The sequence below is a fragment of the Ochotona princeps genome, chromosome 19 (genome assembly GCF_030435755.1).
Source record: "Ochotona princeps isolate mOchPri1 chromosome 19, mOchPri1.hap1, whole genome shotgun sequence".
In the NCBI taxonomy this organism is placed as follows: Eukaryota; Metazoa; Chordata; class Mammalia; order Lagomorpha; family Ochotonidae; genus Ochotona; species Ochotona princeps.
This window is the reverse complement of record NC_080850.1, coordinates 23,224,354-23,243,725: the sequence shown is the minus strand read 5'-3', so window position 1 is coordinate 23,243,725 and position 19,372 is coordinate 23,224,354. Positions and strand designations below refer to the sequence as shown.

Below are 19,372 nucleotides of genomic sequence, written 5' to 3'. Positions count from 1 at the left end.
AAACCCAGACACCACACACACAAACACACACACACACTCACACTCATTGATAAGCTCACCTGCTCCACAATGAAGCTGGTAAAGAGGCCTCTCTGGGTCTGTGTGGGAGGAGAAGGATTGAGGTTAGCCAAGGGCCGCAGACAGTCATGTCCGTGCTGGGGTTTCTGTCTGTCCAGCTGACTCCTCCAGCCCTCTCCTCTACCCCACATGGGCATTGTCCTCCCTGTGCAGTCCAGGGATCTGGGACTCTGCCCAGTTCTTATGCTTCCCTTGCGTGCCAGGCTGCCAAGGCCCATCAGGTGAGGCAATGGCCAGGTATCCCTGGGTGGTTTCTCACTGATTCTCATCCCTAGAGGCAGTTGTGATTAGCCCTGCTTTACCTAGTCAGAAACCAGCCTCAGAGCGTCCAGAACAAGGATAGCCTCAGAGGAGTTCAGTCCTATTGCCCAAGGTCACAGGGAGCCGGCAAGGGTGTTTCTACCTCTTGTGCAGGGGGTGCCCCCACCCCAACCTCCAGCATGAGCTACATGAAGAAATGAGTGTGTTTATGCATGGAAGTTGCATTCCAAAGCCTGGGTAGCAGGTGGGCGCTCTGATCTCCCTGGAGGCCTAACACTTTCCAAGGGTTAGATAGATGCTACGCACTACCCCAGGCTCTGTTTGCTCCTATCTCATTTAATCCTTGCAACCTATGAAACTCATTCTGGCGTGTGGAGGAGGAGCATAGTGGGGCTCAGAGAGGCTAGGCCACTGGCCCAGGCTCCCCGGAGCTGAGACTGTGGGTGAACATGCTCAAGCCATGAATATGGCACAGAAGACCCATGGGGCTCAGCACAGTGACTTCTGCTTAAGAAGCCTGGTACTGTGGCCAGGACATGATGAACAAGGCTCCTGGAGTGACATCACCCCTTCCTGTAGCAGAGGAACTTTGAGAGGTATTTGCGTGCAAGCCCAAGAATTGGGAAATCCTGACGCCAATGTGTGGGCCGTGACACGTTTCTGCCCAAGTGAGGGTCCAGTTCTCTCATCATCCTGCCTTACTCTAGGACCCTGGAGACTCCAGACTGTATGTGGGAGCTAGCTTAGCCCCCATGCTCCTGCCCACTGAATCCCAGTCGCAATCTGTGGCCAGGGCCCTGGGGTTTCTCCACTAAGGATGGCCAGATGATGAGCCAGGGACCTGCACTGTGACAGCTTGGCACCCCAGGTTGGAGCACTCTAACCACACCACATCATGACGGAGGATCATATGAGCTCTGTGATCCAAGTTAGAGCACCAGAAGCTTTTTTTTACTCCCGTCTCCTGTCTGCCTCCCATGCAGCTCAAGAGCAAACTGGGTGGCAGAGCCTCCATGAGCCTTTGCAAGTTGGCCCCTGCTACCCTCTGCCCCCTCCTCCTTCTGCACACGCCCTCCTGCCATCCTGAACCAACTGCCCTTACCACTCCTGCATCTACTCTTCCTGCTCCACCTGCTCCTGGCTCTCTGCCTGCCCATCCTCTCTCTGCTCATGGCCCATGAGCATCCCTCACAGGGTGGTGACTGGTCTGATGTCATTGTGACCCACCTCAGTGCCCAGGGGGCATTCCCTGGCAGGGCCCGCATATCCCCCATGTCCCCCTTCATTCTTCACACCCTTTGAACTTGGCCATACTTGCCAGATGGGTATTCACTCAATGCTGGATGCAGGAATAAAAGCCCAGACAGGTGCACAAATGAAGCAAGCACAAAACAACTTTCTACACTCCGAGACTATTTGTTAGAGAATTGGTCGGAAGGCCAGGCCTTGTTCTGGGCACAGAACCACCGTGGCTCTTGCTGCCCCCGTGGGAGGTCAGGCAAGCAGCCAAGTGGCCCCCAGTGCCAATGACAATGCTGCCACCTGAGGGTGCTGACATGACTTCTTGTCCAAATGGGGGAGAGAGGGGATTTGAGACTGGGAAGGCACTTTTTGTCTGTGTGCTAGTGCTGGGCCTGAGGAACTGTCCTGAAGGCCTATTCCTTTGCATTGGTCAGTTCACTGGTCCTCAAGTCATCTTAAGGAACACCTGTCATTATCCCACAGTACAGATGACCTAAACTGGGCTCAGAGACACTGAGTGACCAGCCTGGAGTTGCCCAGCTGCAAAGTGCCAGAGCTGAGTTGAGAATCAGGAACCCAGCTCCAAGACCCACACTCAGCCTCAGGAACAGAGCAGCACCAGGAGCAGTCTGGGCTTTGGGGCCAGATGGGTCAGGAATTTCATTTCTCGCTCTAAGCTGTGTGGCCAGAGGCAGAGCCCACCACACTCTCTGATCCTTGTGTTAGCAGAAGAGAAAGCAGGCTCTTGGAGGAGCACCTGGGGGCACCGAAGTGGGAGTCCAGGAAGGCACTGTCTGAGCTGAGAAGAACCAGCAAGAGTTGGGGGAGGTGAAGGGAGAGGAAGAAGGAGATACAGTGAAGATCTGGAGGCATTAGCTGACATGGGCTTCAGAACAGCCCAGAACAGCCCAGAAGACCTGAACCAACAGCTGAGGAGTCAAGAGGGGGAGTTTGTGTTGGCTAGAAGATTGAGTAAGACATTGGCCTTCAGCTATAGAAGGCCAAGCATTCCAAGTGCCAAGATTGCAAGTGTACAGTCCATGCAGGGGTGGATGGGCCCTGGCGGGCAGATACGGAAGAAGCAATGAGAGGTTGGGAGCAGGTGCAGACGACACCCTGGAGCCCAGCACACTAGGCTGCTTTTGAGCAAAGGAGATTAGGAATGCTCACTAGTTTATGAAGATGAACAGCAAAGACAAGAAACTTCCAGATATGGAAAGTTCCACCCTGGGCCTTCAGAGAGGGAAGTCAGGCCCCCAAGGAATATGTGATTTTCCACAAGTTTCATGCCCTTCCTGCATTGGTGACTTTTCTGGTTCGTTAGTGACTGCCACAAAGCTAGAAATCACCAAGAGACAATGGGCAAGGCAGGGATGGAGGTAGGGCAGCTTGTCGGGAAGCCTGGAAGAGGAGGGCACCCTGGGGGAAGCCTGCAGGTGCCTATGGGGAACAGCAGACTTTGTCGGACCACAGCTTCCCTAGCTGGGCTCCCGTGGGACTACCGCAGGGACTCGGCCCCCACAGTGCTCACTGTGGGAAAGCTCCCACTGTGTCAGGTGCCCTCAGCTTGGCACTGCTTGTCTATTGTTTCTTCCTCCAACAAGCGCAAGAGATGCCAGGCTTCTCCCAGGAGGCCAGAGCGCTGAGCTGGATGAAATTATGTTGCTTCATTCTTTTCCTATTTGAATTTCTTTCTGTTCTAGAAAAAAAAAAATTTTTTTCCTATCTCATTGGGACATCAGAGAGAAAGAGAGAAAAGATCTTCCATCTTCTAGTTTATTCCCCAAATGAGCAGGAACAGCCAGGGGTGGACCAAGCCAAAGTCTGGAACCTAGAACTCTGTGCAGAACTCCTCAATGGGAGGCAGGGATTCAAGGGCTGAAGCCACCATCTGCTCCCTCCAGATGCACAGCAGCAGGAGCCGGAGCAGAAGCAAAGCAGCCAGGACTCGAACCAGGGCCTCTGAGATTTGCTCCAAATGCCTGCCCTTTATTGCTTGCTTGATTCTCACAGCCAACAGAAGCATGATGATTTTGCACATCTTAAGAGGAACTTAGATTTCAGTAATGTGTTTAAATGCTTATTCTCTTAGGAGCTCTACATCTAGACATTTGTCCTATGGAAACAAATACTTCATAAATATGGTGGCACAAATACATTTTCCCACAGGGTTACAGTGGCATAGTTTATAACTGAAAAATTGGGTACAAATGTCATGCCCATCAGTAGTTGACTAATTTATGACACAGGCAATGTTCTCAAGTTAAGTACAGCTCTCACTAGAATGAATGAATGAACATCTGCATGTCCAAGATGCATTACCAAGTGAAAAAGACAAAAAAGTTGCATTATGGTCTCATTGTGTTTTTAAATAACTGTACATCTATGGAGATAGGTTTAGAGACAAAACACTAATGTTGGTATGGATTAGTGGGGGAAAACCTCTGCAAATTGTACCTGTCGGCAGTGAGAGGCAGAATTTCCCTAAGCTACATTCCTGTGCATGGGGTAGCTGAATACAGAGCACTGAGTACAGATGATGTTTTAGGATCAAAGCATGAAATTGCACAAGGAGACTCTGTATTATACGATTTTGTAAGGAATTTTTCGATATAAGCACGTATTTGGCACTTGTGACAAGCTGATTTTGATTGTTGCAAAACTGTACAGATAAGCTCATGGACCAGAGGCCTTCCTTGGACTGCACTGGGAGGTGGGGAGGCCCCTCACAGGCTGGGGGTCTGACCCAGCAGGAAGAGTCCCTTTGTCTTTTTTTCCAGGAACAAAGACCCTAACTGTGAAGAGGGTGGTGGAAGAATTGTGTCACATCACAGCTCATCCGTCTGGGAGGAAAAAAATGCTAATGCACCCCCTTCCCCTGGGAGGGTGGGAGGCAGAAGCCCATCATGGCCTGAACTGTGGTTCCCCCAGTCCCTGCACCTGCTCTATCCTGGCCATGCCTCAAGCCAGTCTGGCTGACTTTATCAGTCCTTGGCTTCATTGTGCTCTTCTCATTCATCCATGCTTCCCTGGGCCCTCTCCCAGGAGCACAATGGGCCAGAAGTGCCAAGTCAGGACACAGAGCAGTGCCCCTCCATGGCTCTGCAGCCTACTCCTACCACTTGTGTGCCAGGAGTCAGCCAGACTCTAGCTCCCAGCCTCTCCTAGCTCCACCATACCAAGCAAAGAGTGTTGGACAAAACTCTCCAAGCCCTCCTGTGTAATGGGGGGCATGGGTAGCATTCAGCGCACAGACTTGAGGACCCCGGGGTAAAATGAGAACACACATGTGAAGGAACAGGGCAGTCCAGTACCCTGTCACATGCTTTATCTCTGGAGTCCTTGTATCCCTTCATTCCCCTAGGACTCTAAGGCTGGGCAGGGTATCACTTTCCCCTCTCCCACTCCTATAAGAAGCAGGCCTCAGGTGGAGGGAGCCCAGGTTTCCTGACCTTCCGGCTGGAGGCTTTCTGGGAACTACGATAATCTCCGTCTACATTGTGGGGTGCTCATTCTCTGCCCTAAGCTGAGCAGTCTGTCTCTGGTTATTCTCCGAAAGTCAAGACCCTCAGGAGGGTGGGCTGTGCACGACCAGGCCCTGCAGCCACAGGGGTTTTCCCTGGCATGGCTCAGCTGCCTCTGAGAAGGCAACTCCACCATGTGAGTCACAGCTGCCTGCCCGGCTGCAGCCGCATGCAGCCCAACTCCTGGAGATGGGCCAGGGAGACTCATGGCTTGCTCCAGACTGAGCTGTTGTTCAGAGCAAGAAATAGCCCAGGGCACAGCAAACAGCCAGATTGCATGGGATTCCTTGGGAAGCTCAGCCCGTCCCCATGATGTGGCCAGGGGGCTTCCACAAGGCTGGGGTCCCCGACTTATATCTGTCCCACAACCCCTGAGCTGCTGCAGCTGACAGCATGTGCAACTCCCCACCCTTGTCCAGGCGAGCCAGACCCCACCCTCCCAGCCACAGCCTTCTTCCTCACTCCCTCCCCTGGCCACACTGACCGCCTCTTCCTCTTCCCTCCCCTCACGTCTTGCTCTCCAAATCTTCCCCATTTCCTACCTGGCCCTGTTGGTGACTCACTGGGGCCTGGAATCCAAGCTTCAGTCAATGCCACTCACAAGCCATGCCAGCCGCAATCTAGGCTCACGGGTAGAGGAGGGAGGGAAGGAGAACATCCCAGCTTAGTAGCCAAAGCCCAGGCACGTGGTGGGGGGCAGGCAGCAGCAGGAGCTCAGGCTCCTGGGCACCAGAGCCTCTCAACAGTCCTGCCAGCCCCATGCCCTCTGGTCCAACCCAGGGCCAGGCAAGTCTCAGTGTAAGCCACCCGAGCCTCAGCAAGGGACGGGCAATGGAAACCACCAGTCTTTGGATGCAGGAAATGAGACTGAGAACTGAAGGTACCTGTCCGGGGACTGGTGGCTAGGGGGAGCCCCACGTGCCCCATTCATACTCCCATTCTGCCAGCACAGAAGCCCACACACCATAGAGACCAAAGTGAAAAGCACCAGGTTTAATATTAAAATGTTTCCCTTAAAAAAAGTATACAGATAGGAAAACTTAGCATAGAAAATAGCACTTCTGCTGTATAAATGTGAGTTACTGTGAGTCCTACCAATACTTGTAAACCTAGGTGAGTATATCTTTGGTACCGTAGTGAGAACTCTCCTCCTTCTTAGGCCAGGCTTAGGAGGTTCTGGGGCAACGGATGCCAGCTGGTGCAAGGGGCTGGCACCCACCAGGGTCAAGCTGTCCCCACCCCCATCCCCTTCCCCTGCCAGGGTATTGGCCGTAGCCAGGACTCACATAGCATGTCTAATGCCCATTGGGATTGGGGACAGTGCTGCCTCTGGCAAGTGACAGGGCAATGCCCAAAGTACCCAACGCACACACCTATTCATGGCACCTACTTGAGGCTTCCTGGTCCTTCAGGGACTAATCACCCTCACTGTTGAGCCTATCTGTGGCTCAGACTTGGACAGCAGGTGCCGGGGTGATGGGCCCCACCAGGTCATCTGACACGTCTTCCAGGCCCCTTTGCCCAGGATAACTTCAAAGGTCACTGCGGGTGCTGAGAAGGGTCTTGCCATGCCCCCCTGGGAAGCCACCAGGGGCTTTCTAGCACCCTGGCTCCCACTCCAAGTCAAGGCCTGGGTAGCTGTGTTGCTGGGACTAGCACGGATAGGTGGGGTGTGGGAGAGGTGGGTAAGCGGTAGTGTTCCTGAACCCTTCGAGGGTGAAGTGTGATCTGGGATCTCCCCAGGGCCCTGCTGACCCCACAGGATGGAGAGCTGAGACAATTGACCTTGCTTCCTCTGGACAAGGAGCATCCCTTGGAACATTCTGGAATGTTAGCACCAGCAGGGCACTTGGAATTAATGAGTCCAACTTGCTCATTTTGCAAGGTCCAGGGAAAGCCAGGGATTCCTCCATGGCCTCATTGCAGGGCCACATGTTGATACATGTATGTAGTGCTTCATGCTGGCTTACCAACAACACACACCGCAGTCTTGGGGCCATCAGGCCCTGAAGTCTCTGGAGGTTATATCAAGACCGAAGCTGACAAGGAAAAGTCCCCAAAAGGTAAGACATGGCCAAGTACATCCCAAATGCCCTTGGGTAGGGGCTGTGGGCCAGGGGCTCCTGTCCTTGGCCCAGTCCCCAGAGTTAATCAACAGCTTTCATTAAGCTCAGAAGGCCCCAGACCAGCTTGGACCTGGAGAGGGGTCTGCTGATAGGGAAGGGGAGTACCATTTGTACAAGGCAGGCCCCAGCTCCTCAGCCAGGAGGTGATGCTGTAATGGGAGGGAGGGCAGGTGGTCCTTCCCAGTTGGGGTGGATCAAAGTGCAAGGAAATGGCTGCTGCCCCATATGGGCCAGTTAGTGGGACCAAACAAGTGGGCTCTGTGCCTCATCTACCACAGGAATTCCCACCTCCCTACCTGCCCTCCACAAAGACAGGCCCAGATGGTGGGTCATCACGCCTGATTCTGCTGTCACCCAGGTGGGGAAATAGAGTCCCCGTGGCCTCCCCAGAGGCAGAGGGTTGGTCATACCCCGCCTCCTCCCCATATACCAGTTCTCTTGCCTCCCAAGCCAGCCCCAGGGTCTAGGGCACAGCATGTCAAGGGCAGAGCCTCCCAAAGGAGACCAGCTTGGAGGCAGGCACCTGCTAGGTAGGAGGCCCAGCTGAGCCAGGCCAGGCCAGCAGGTGCTACTGAGTGCTGGGAGGCAGAAGGGGGTGCTCCAGGCTGGCCAGAGTTGGGGGCCGGCCCCCTCACAGGAAGCTGTCCTCCACTTCAGCCTGCATCCCGAAGCAGCCAGAATCCAGCAGCTGTTCCACTTTGGGCTCAGACTCCACGCAGGACTCCAGCTGTGGCTCAGCCTCTGCTTCTTCTTGGGGCTCCAGGGGGCTGTCGCAGGAGATGGTAGAAGATGTGTTGACTTCATTCAGGGTGGAGCTAGAGGAAGGAGGTGAGTGAGGGTCAGGGAGGTGACACAGGAACAGGCAGATGACACTCACTATGAGTTTCCTGTGCTCCTACTTGGAACACTTCTGCTCATGCAGTCCTCGTCAAGACTATGCAAGAGCCATACCAGGAGGCTCAGAGAGGTGTCATCCTCAGCTCATATCACATAGCAGGTGAGTGTAGGAGTCCTGAGTAGGTGTAACGGACTTCAGAGTTCATTCTCAACCAGCAGCATCCAGCCTGTCCTCACTTGACAGAAGATGGAATCAAGGCTCCCACTTGCCTAAGGAGGCAGCTCTGCGCCAGCAGTCACACCCCTCGCTAGCCGACCTCTACGGTGACTCCTCTGTACCATCTCCCTGGAGCCTTGGGTTGTTAGCCTCCTCTCTGGGCCAAGCCAAGAGGTCTGCAGGGCCTGCCTGCTCAGGCCTGCGTGTGCCACCTGTGCCTGTGCCCAAACTGGGGCTTGCAGGGGAGAAGCCTTCCCCCACATCACCCTAGGCTAGACCTGGTCTTGGGGTGGGTAGCCCTCAACTTTAGCTGAGGGCAGATCCTGTCTCAAGGTCAATTCCAGGCAACAGCCAGGGCTCCCTGCATGCCAAGGTAAGAGGAAGATGACTAGCCTCCTCCATGTCTCAGGTCCAGCCTGAACTCCTAGGGCTGCCTCTACAGCCAGGCTGGGGTCCCAGGGGGCCTCAGGGCCTGTTGCTGGAGGCCAGACCACAGGCCTCAGGCTGGCCATGACCCCATAGCTATGACCATGGTGCTGGGAGTCCTGCTCCTTGGGGCTGGCACAGGACCTGTCGGGGCACCCTTAATGTACAGTACTTGCAAACGAGTCCCAGCCCCCTTCTGGGACTCATTTGGCACCTGATGGCACCCAAGGTGCCATGAGTGGGCTTCTCAGTCATGTTCATTCATGGGAATCAGCATTCCCCCTGGGGCACGTACACTCGAGCCAGCCCGTCCCTACACAGATGCACAGACATACGGCCATACACACTGTGTATGTGTGTTGCAGCTACCTGGCAAGACTGGGGGAGCCCTCCAGGGGACCCTCATCAGCAACCTCGGGTTTGGGGTCTGGCAGGGGGATGATGTAGTCGTTGTCACTCTCGTTGGGCTGCACAGCCGTGTAGAGGACAGAGCTGGTGTCCAGGGGGGACCGAAGGCCATGGAACCCAGGCAAGCGAGCCTGAGACCTGAGGATAGCTGGGTGGTCGCTCCTAAGAAACTCCTCATCCACTTGCTGGTACTTCTGCTCCGCCAGGCAGAGTGTAGGAGGGGAGAGGAGACAGAAACAGAGATGGCTTCAGACATCAGTGTACACAGGTCGTTGGGGCTCAGGCAGACAGCAGGCTTGCCCAAAGTCACTCAGCCAAGCCGCCCTGGCTCTCCTCTTGGGTGCTCCCAGAGGATGGCTCAGAGAGAAGCAGGGGCAGACAGCCCCCAAGACCCTGCCTCTGCCCCACCACATGGCAGCTGGCAGCTCTAATGGTCCTTAGTCTCCCTCACCATGAAACGACGAGGACTCCCCTCTACCTCCTGGTCCTGGGGTGTGGCAGTGAGAAACGGATCTAAGGGAGGTGAGGCCATGTCTGGGCTCCTCCTCCTCACCCTGTCACCTGCAGTATACAAGGCATGGTCTCAGGGTCCTCCTAGCTCTGTGTGCCCATGTGGCCAGGCTGCCAGTGGTCCTCTAGTCCTGGGGTGGTGCTCCCACTTCTGAAGGAGCCCCAGAATCCGGCATGGATGCACAGGCCTCGGGAGCGATGCCTGACACAGTGCTATGGCCTCTTCCCCATGTCAAGTCAACCAGTACCCACATGGGGTTCCACTGTAGAGCTCTCTGTGCCTCCAAAACCCAGGCAGCTCATTGCTCCTGGCCACTCCTTCACAGCAGTTGTAGCAGAGAAACCCATGCCCAGAGCAGGAAATGACTGGCGTTTCCTCCAAACACACAGCCCTGGGGTTTGTCAGCGGACTTCTGGATCCCCCACTCTGCCTCAACTTACCTTTTTGTAACCCTCGCCTAGCAGTCTCTCGAGAAGCAGCACCAGCTGGGAGAAAGGGGGCCGGATCTCAAACTTCTCTTCCCAGCACTTCTGCATGATCTCATAGCTGGGGAGAGAGACATGGGCTTAGGGTACAGGGGGGGCGGAGCTAGGCTGAGCTGGGGTGGGGGCTGGAGGCTGGCACCTCTGGGAACAAGGCAGCCAGGGCAGGGAGAGGGCAGGGTGATGGGCAGATGCCGTTTCCTGTGATCGTCGCGGCCTTCCCCCAGGCACCCCTCTTCTGTGCAGTCACATGGCATCGGCCACAACTCAAGGAGCCCATGAGTTCGGCCCGTAGCAGCCGTCACTCTCTCTGCTCAGTGGCAAGCTCTTGATGGCATATGAACCCGGCTGGGCCCGGAGAGTGTTGGCTCTGTGACTTTTTGCTGGAGCTATATTGCCAGCAGTCAGGCAGGGAGTGGCGGGGCCAGCCTGGAAAGGACGCCAACACAGAAGAAAGCAGAGCAAAACCAAGGGTTGGGACCGCCCAACACCCAGCTCCAGAGTGGCTTAGACATTTCCCTGTCTCTGAGCCAAGGGCTCTGTGTTTGGTGTAAGTCAGTGAAAGCTGAGTATCTGTGGCTTGCACCCACAAGTCTCCCCAGGGGCAGGAGGGATGCCACACTTACATCTCATCAGAGGCATGTGCAGGCTGGGCCATACGGTAGCCCCGCTTGATGGCGTTGTAGAACTGTTCGTTCATCGGCAGTTCTGGGTACGGCGTGCCACCTGTCGAGGAGCAGAGACAGGGGACCCACAGGCTTGAGGGACCCTCCTCCTCTACCAGCTACCAAGAGGTAGGCTGGTGGCCCCCAGGGGGGTTAAAGGGATGGGTCCTTGGCACTGGAAAATGGAGGCTGCAACCCTCCCCAGAACAGAGACTCCAAGAACACCTGGCCCAACAGGGCTCTTGCATTGTCACTGCCCAAGCCCGCCCTCCCCCAGTACCCACATGCAGAGATAAATGCGTCCCCAGGGAGACAGCCAGGGGCTACACAACAAGGAGTAGGCAGCAGAGTTTGACCCAGAGCCTGTCCCATGGCTGGGTGGACAATGTATCAATGGGGGGCTGTGACAAGAGGGGTACCTACCCAGGGTGAAGATCTCCCAGAGGAGGATCCCAAAGGACCACACGTCACTCAGCGTGGTGTAGAGGCTGTTGAAGATGCTCTCTGGGGCCATCCATTTCAGAGGCAGGAAGGTCTGTGGGCAGGTGGGGATGGGCTGAGTGCACAGAGGGTACAGAGCATAGGGCAAAAGCAGGAGGCCTGGGGCTCTGGGGCACCAAATGCCTGTACCCATCACAAAACCCTTGGAGGACCAGAAAGCTGGCTCCTCGTTCACTGGGTGGAGCCAAGTTTCAGGATCTTAAGTTCCTCCCAGAAGATGACTGTCAGCACCCCCATTACTCTCTTCCCCAGCCCAGTGGGGCTGCCTGGAGAGACAGGTGAAGGTGGGTTGATGTTAGGGAAGCCAGAGACATGCCAAGGTACCACTGCCCAGCTCTCATCCCGGCTGCTTTCCACCCCTGTAAAGTGAGGAGATGTATGGGAGGCAGGATGGACACATTAAAAAAAAAAACAATAGGGTCAGGCGCTGTAGCCTAGCAGCTAAAGTCCTCGCTTTACATGCACCGGGTTACTATATGGGCACTGGTTCTTATCCTGGTGGTCCCGCTTCCCATCCAGCTCCCTGCTTGTGGCCTGGGAAAGCAGTAGAAGACATCCCAAAGCCTTGAGACCCTGTACCCCTTGTGACCCTGCACCCACATGGGAGACCCGAAAAGGTTCCTGGCTCCTGGATTTGGATTAGCACAGCTCCAGCCATTGTGGCCTCTTGGAGAGTGAATCATTGGACAGAAGATATTCCTGTCTCTCCTCCTCTATGTGTATCTAACTTTCCACACTTGATCTTAGCCAAAAGGCCAAGAAGCAATATATCTGACTTTCCAACAAAAATAAATCTTTAAAATAATAATAATAATAATAATTGTGCCTATTTGAGAGGCAAAGAGACAGAGCATGTTGCAACGGCCCTGAGTCAGGGGTCAAAGCTGGGAGCCTTAATCTCCCTCATGCATGGCAGGGGCCCAACTACTTAAAACTCACATGCTCTCGGGATGCCCATTGTTACAAAGCTAGAATCAACAGCAGAGCCAGAAGCAGGCACTACAGCCCTAGATGGGGGCATGCCAAGTGGTGTTGTAACTGCCAGCCCAGATACTGGTTCTGGATGGTCACCAGCTCCTGCCTGCAACCTGTATTTGTTGTCCAGTATTACCTGGGCTTCTTCCTCTTCCTGCCTCCCCTGGCCGTATCTAGCTAAACATCTATCTTCCCCGCCTCCTGCTCCGGACACAACTGGGTGGCTTCCCTTCCGGTCCCTTCCTACACATCTGGGCAGGCCCAGCCCATCATGGCTGGACAACAACAGGCCACAAAGCCCCACGTCAAACCCAAGAGCCATAGGCACACGGAGGGAGTCAGTTCCCAGGGGCCCTGAAAAGGCTCTCACGCTGCCTTTGGAGATGTAGTTCGAGTCCCGCATGATGTCTCGAGCCAGGCCAAAGTCACAGATCTTGACTAGCTTGCCCTCACAGATGAGCACGTTCCTGGCTGCCAGGTCTCGGTGGACGCACTGGGGGCAGGAGGAGCAGGGACGGTTGTAAGTGGGGAGGCCCTCTTCATCAAGGCATTGGAGAAAATACATCATCATACAGGGGTAAGCACCCACCCCTCCCCATCCCAACAGAGGGGCTGCAGGCATTGGATGGGGCCCTGAACTTGGAGGACTCTGGCCATGTGGGGAGCCCCCTCCCCCAACCCAAAGACCACACGTACATTCTTAGAGGCCAGGAACTCCATGCCATTGGCCACCTGGTAGCTGAAGCCCACAAGGTCCGTGTAGCTGAGCACAGGGGACTCATTGATCAAAGTTGCCCGGTAGGTCCTCTCGGGGGCTGTGGGGACAGGGGATGCACAGAAGGTCATGGCCATCCCAGGTCGCCTCATGGCCTGCCACCAGACAGACCCCTGCCCTTGGGTGGCTCCTGGGAGTGAGGGCCCCAGGCCTGAGAGCAGACTGGGCTTCTCGCTATTTAACCTAAGCCACGCCCACTTGGTCTGTCCTCGGTGTTAGCCAGGGGTCACCCTTGCTCAGCCTAGTCTGCTAGTTTCTAGGGGAAACCAGCACCACCCAGGGGGTAGCTGTGGGCAGATCATTCTGCTCCTAGGCCTCAGGAGGCCCTGTGCTGCCCACCTCCCACCCCAGGCTCCCACCCCAGCCCTTTTCTCCTCTGAACTCAAAACTAGGATTCACTAAGCAGCAGCTTTGGGCAAATGACTGGCCTCAGCATCCACATCTATGAAACGGCCACATGGCCACTTTCTTCCCAGGTGGTCATATGAGGCTGGGTATATGAGAAACTGAGGGGCATCCCCATGTCCAGGCACATGGGGGGATGTCATGTCCACCCACCAGAGGGGACGTAGTTATCATAAGGGGCCATGTAGTTGGAAGATTCGATGTCTGCGTATTTGACGTCTCCTTTCATGTCCAGCATGGGCACGTAGTCCACCGACTCATCCTTACTCATGTCCATGTAGCCACCGTCACTCTCACCCGTCAACGACACATGACTGGAGGCAGAAGACATTGTAGGAGAGACCTCGGGCTTTCCCTGCTCCCCCTGCTGCCCCTCGCTGGCTTTGTGTCATTCACTCTCCTTCAATGGGCCCCTGTGTGAACAGTTACAGATCTGCCCTTTCAACCCCACATCTGCCCCAGCAGGCATCTTCAGGGAGTTCCCACCAGAGGCAGCTATTGCCCACAGTGGAAAGAGGGCTACAACAGACGCATGTGCAAGGAGGTGCCTTTGTAAGGCCCTACAGCACTACCAGGCCCTGGGCCCCAGGCGGGCCAGCCACAGCCTCGCGTGGGTGGCACAGCCCAGTCTTGGGATTTTGCCAGCACTCGGTGCCCCATGAGCTGTGTGGCTGGGCATGCATGTCTTTCCGGGTAGGAAGAAGACAGGAAGGAAACAGAGCCAGCGGTTGGGCTCAGTGTTCCTGTCTTCTGTCTGCTTTCTGGGGTTTCTCTTGTCTTTACTGTGGCGGTCGGCAAAAGAACTCATATGCAGTCTTTTTGCAAGAATAAAGCTAGGAGCTTGGTGCTAGAGGGGCACAGGGGGAGGACCATTGGGAAGGAAACAGGAAGCTGCTGCCACTCAGAGGCCTGGCTCTCACCCCACCCCAGCAGCTGCCCTCTGTGTGCCCTGGGGCAGGACAGCAAGACATGCACAGCACAAGGCCAGTATGCTGGGTCAGGTTTGCAGAGGGCATGGCACAGGGCCTGGCACACTGGCACAGTCAGTGCGTGGCACTCCTGTCATTCCCTTAAGTGGCCTAGAAACCTATCCAACAGCCATGGCACCCACCACCACCACCATCACCACCACTTTCCTGCTGTTCCCCCGTTTCCTCTCTTGTAAGAGGAGGTAGCGAGCAGATGCCAACCCCCATCTGCAACTCAGGGTACCTGGGCAGGCGCAGGCCAATGGGCAGGGCATTGCTGTAGAGCTCGGCGCTGGGTGGGCGGCGCTTGTCAGAGTGGTGCTGCAGGAAAGTGTGCTTGTTCCGGTGCAGGTAGTCCACCAGGTCGCCGTAGCGGCAGTACTCGGTGATGATGTAGATGGGGCCTGCAGAGGGACCAGGCTCAGGGTCAGGATGCCAGGAACAGGACTGATGGGGGAGGCCTGGGCTCCCTTCCTGCCGCAGTGACTGGAAGCAAGGTCCTTAGTCTCCCTGGTACTTAGCTTGTACATCTGTTCAATGGGGCAGACAACGCCCACCCAAAGGATGAATGAGATAATGTCTCTACCTGCATGGCACATGTCGAGCACACTGTCACCGATGTGCTTTCAAACCAAAGCTGACGACGGAGCCCGTTGGCAAATCAGGGAAACTATTTAGTATGATTAGCTTATGGGTTATGGGCAACTCAATGCATTTACTCAATCAGGAAGAACTCGAAGACACTGATGAAAACAAAACTTTAAAATGACTGATCACTGAGGTTCTACGGCAGCCTGAGCACGCAACATACTTCTGTTTTTTTGTTTTGGTTGCACAATACCAAGGAAAATCCCAAATAGCACAACACACAGCTGCAGAGAGTCATAACTATATTTTTTTTTTTGCAGTCTGACTTTCAAATAAACACAGTTAGCCAGAGAGACATTCTTCCTAGATCTGAAAGAAAGCACTTCGGTGGCCTCTAACGGTGGGTACTCAAAAGTTAACGGGAAATGGATACACACTATGATAGAACTACACTGGGAAGTCTGAATTTTTGTACCAAAATAAACCTATCATTTTATTTTATTCTCCCCAAACTTTCTGAAGTAGCCTCATATACCTCATCTAAGGGTCACTGTTACAGCTCACAGTTTGCAAAATGCACTGTGAAAATAAAACCGGCCGACACTTGGATTTGGAAATGACTGTGAAAGTGGTTTTGATTTTGTCAGTTTCCAGATCTTTGCTCTGTCTGGGACTGTGAAGTGAGGGTGCATGCTGGGGTGGGCGGCGACCCTCCAGCTGGAGTATCCTGGGTTCTGTGACCCATCCGAGGGTGGGAGAAACCAAGTGTCTTGTCCGAGTTCTCTGGGGCGTGGGTTTGGTACCTCCTTTGGTGCAGGCCCCCAGCAGGTTGACCACATTCAGGTGAGGCCCAAGGTGACTCATGATCTTCAGCTCCGACATGAGGGCTTGCTTTTCACTGCTCCGGGCTGTGGCTGAGGGGAGGGACCCCAGGCCTGGTCGGTCACTGGGGTTCTGTGGCTGTCCCCCAGGCACCTCTCCTGACCCTCCCCATGCTGGGAGACCCAAGTGGCTGAGACCTGGGAGGAGCTGCAGTCTAGGGAGGGGAAGGAGGAGAAGCGGAGCAAGTAGGCCAGGGTAAGCAGCCCTGGAGGCCAGGATGGTTGCACTGTTAATTCTGGGAAGGACTGAACGTCCCTAGAGGGTCTCCAGAACTCACATTTCAGCATCTTCACGGCCACCTTCATGGTGGCCTGCGAATGACTCAGGCCGTGAGCCGTGGCTTCCACGACCTGCCCGAAGGCCCCAGAGCCGAGGGTGCGTCCTGTGGGAGATATGACCCCTCAGCTGCTGGCCCATCTGGAAGCTGCACCGCCCACCCATCCCATCCTCCCCAGCCAACCTGGACAATCCTGCCATCACTCTGGACTTAATAACTTCCTTCGAGGAATTTCCAGAAGCCACAACCCCTCCCAGTCCTTCCTGGAGTCTCACTTAAGTGCTCCCTGCTTTCCGTTCCCTTTCTCTCCCACCTCAGGGGGCATACTGCTCCTCTGGGTGCCCCCCACCCCAACCTCCCAAGCTGGATGAAGCTGGGCATGTGCTGTTGCCTTAAAGGGGTCTCAGAGTCTCAGGACCTCATCTGTGACCCTCACATCAGAGGCGGTTACTGACCAAGCACAAGCTGGTCCCTCGGCAGCTCCCACGTGGAGTCATAGGGCAGCTGCATGGGATCCACATAGATGTACTCGTGGCCATCAGAGCTCACAGACTCAATCACTTTCCACCGGATCTCATAGCGTGGCTTCTGCAGGACCAAGACCAGGAAGGGAATGTCAAGGCAGTGGTCCTGACCTTGAGGCCCACCAGGCCAGCCCCGAAGACAACACACAGAACAGGAGACCCTGAAGTCCAGAAAGGGGCAGCACTGTATCTCAAGTCACACAGCAGCAGTCTGCTGCACCAAGGCCAGTGGGGCAAAGCAGCCTGCGGGAGCTGGCAAGCCAAGGAGCAGCTGGGGAGCAGGGTTCCTTTACCAGAACCAGCTTCTCTCAGAGCCCCAGCTGCTCCTCAGAAGAGAGGGCAGGTGCAGGCAGCCCCAGAAAGTGGCACAAAGGAGGGGGGCTCTCTTGGTTGCAGACAGGTCCTCCCAGACTGGGTTAGTCAAACAGGCAGCTCAGGATGTTGAAAAAGTAGGATGCAGAGATCACAGAACTAGACCAGGATGACAGAATCAGGTATCTTCAAACACTGAAACACCGCTGGCAGCATGAACAGAGTGGACTCCAGGAGGCCCCGTGGTGGCTGGAGGAACCCTGAAGCCCACGTAGTCCCCCCAAAGGGGTCATGCCCCGGGAAGAGAGGAATGATGCCTGAGCAAGAGTGCTGGGGAGACGTAGTCAGGGCAGGAAGGCCTGCTGGCTTGGGCCAGACCCCCTTGGGCTAGGCTGCTGGTGGTGGAGACAGCACAGACACCCAGTGACATTGTGCAGAAATCCCTGCCTGAGCTCCACCCTGAGCCCACATGCAGTCATGCAATCTTCCAGAAAGGCCCATGCCAGGCCTGGCTGGGGTGGGGCTCACCTTCTGCCAGATCATGATGAGGATGATGAGGGAGACGATCGTGAGCACCACCAAGGCCAGGATGGCCGAGATCACCACCACTTTGAAGGGCAGAGCTGCAGGCAGTGAGCAGAGTAGGCCATCAGCAAGCAGAGCCTGGGCACATGGCCTTGCAGGTCATCTCCCACTCCCGCCCCGCCCAGCATGTCCGTCTCGCAGCCTTTGGGTAGGGGCCACACCATTGGCTTCTCCAGCAGACACCCCCAGAACCCCCAGTACCCATCCTACATCCCTGCCGGCCTCCACTTCCTTCAGCCCTTGCTAACCCTTGCCAGGGTTAGCCCGGCCTTTCTGAACAGCTCCAGACCGCGTGCAGACCCCTCCCCTTGGTCCTGTCCATGACCTGGACCGCCCATGCAGCTGAGAGGCCCTGCTCACTCCCCTCTGAAACCACGCCTGTGTACTTGGCCAGCCATGCCTGACCCAGTGGCCAATGGCCTAAGTGAGCAGGAGGCTGTACCCATGGCCATCAGAGCCAGGGGATAGGGTGGTGATGACCGTCACTGTGAAGTGCATCCACCAGGGCCCCTCATGAAACACAGGCTCCACCCTGGGACCCCCAAGCTTCAAGTCTCCTTTATGCTTGCTCTCCACACCTTCCCACCTCTCCGCATCCACCCCTGCCAGACCCTCACCACCCAGCCCTGCCCACTGTGCTCTCATACACCATAACCGCTGGAGACTTTCTCTGCCCTCCTCTACTCCCCAGAGAACTCTATCCTGCCTCCCCTGGTGGGGGTGGGGTCTCCTCTCCCGGGTTTCCTGCTCAGGGACCAGGCCCATATCACTCTGCACCAGCCACACATCTGCCCTGGGAAGCTTGCCCCACCTCTCTGAGTAAGCAAGGGGAACCTTTCTCCACACACTCCCACTGCCCGTGAAGGGTACATGATACCCCCTCAAAGGCATCACACGACAGCTTTAACCTCTGCTCAGAGCTGGTCTGCAGGCCAGTTGTCCACACTGTCTGCTCAGGGACACGTGAGCATATGTGGAAGAATGGACAGTAGGAAATTCATCCATCCATCACAGGGCAGATGCACCAGGAAGCAGGGCTGTGCACACAGAGGCACGAGCATGTACAAGACTGTCCAGGGACTAGGCAAGCTCACACTGATACACACACACACACACACACACAGAGCAGTTGGCACAGCTGGCCAGGCATTCTGTATGCATGCCCACTTGCTAGCTTCATACATGTGTCTCTAGGCAATGGGTGCCCCGCAGCAGCAGTTCACAGATCTGTACATGGAAAGGTTACACCTGTGGCACACAACGCACAGATAAGCAACACATACTGTTTCACATACAGTTTATAGACTCATGCTTGCCCACACGTGTGTGTGTCCATCCCACACAGCACATGTGAATGCCAACCAGCTTCACAATGCTCGCGGCTGCTCACAGACATGCAGATACACGGGCAGAGTCACAGGGCCGGCAGGGAGGCTGGGGAGGGTGAGGGCTGGTCAGCGGCCCCGCTGAGGCTGGGGGACTCACAGTGTGGCACCACGGTGACCTCCTTGCTGTCGTAGTCCCTCAGATTGCGCAGCATGCAGCGCACAGACAGGGGCTGGTCCACCTGGCGCAGGCGCAGCGTGCTCACCACCTCAAACTCCTGCTCTTCCACCCAGTACGTCACGTTGGTCTCCAGCTGGCTCTCATCCTCTGAGCGGTTTCCCAGCGGTGTGGGCGGCAGCTCAGAGGGGCACCTGCAAGTTGAGTCATGAGTGGTAGCTGTGTCCAGTCCATGCTTTCCCACTCCAACTCCCTACCTAGGGGTTGAGCTCCGGGCTCTCTCAAATGACCAGCAGGGGG

The 19,372-nt window shown here is 55.7% G+C and overlaps 1 protein-coding gene across 2 annotated transcripts in view; it reads right to left on the bottom strand.

Annotated features, from left to right (window-relative positions):
* Positions 1 to 6,078: 6,078 nt before the first annotated feature.
* The window catches only part of PDGFRB (platelet derived growth factor receptor beta), a 35,875-nt gene continuing 22,581 nt past the window's right edge, over positions 6,079 to 19,372 (bottom strand). For both annotated transcript variants that reach the window (XM_004587540.2, XM_036497089.2), the window contains 14 exons: positions 19,055 to 19,266; positions 17,513 to 17,607; positions 16,604 to 16,736; positions 16,149 to 16,253; positions 15,793 to 15,903; positions 14,646 to 14,805; positions 13,587 to 13,747; positions 12,950 to 13,068; positions 12,624 to 12,746; positions 11,201 to 11,312; positions 10,739 to 10,838; positions 10,071 to 10,176; positions 9,081 to 9,313; positions 6,079 to 8,046 (listed from right to left, as the gene is read on the bottom strand). In XM_004587540.2, coding sequence (XP_004587597.2) covers positions 7,863 to 8,046; positions 9,081 to 9,313; positions 10,071 to 10,176; positions 10,739 to 10,838; positions 11,201 to 11,312; positions 12,624 to 12,746; positions 12,950 to 13,068; positions 13,587 to 13,747; positions 14,646 to 14,805; positions 15,793 to 15,903; positions 16,149 to 16,253; positions 16,604 to 16,736; positions 17,513 to 17,607; positions 19,055 to 19,266 — 1,954 coding nt within the window. In that variant the 3' untranslated portion in view covers positions 6,079 to 7,862. The remainder of the gene's footprint in view (positions 8,047 to 9,080; positions 9,314 to 10,070; positions 10,177 to 10,738; positions 10,839 to 11,200; positions 11,313 to 12,623; positions 12,747 to 12,949; positions 13,069 to 13,586; positions 13,748 to 14,645; positions 14,806 to 15,792; positions 15,904 to 16,148; positions 16,254 to 16,603; positions 16,737 to 17,512; positions 17,608 to 19,054; positions 19,267 to 19,372) is intronic.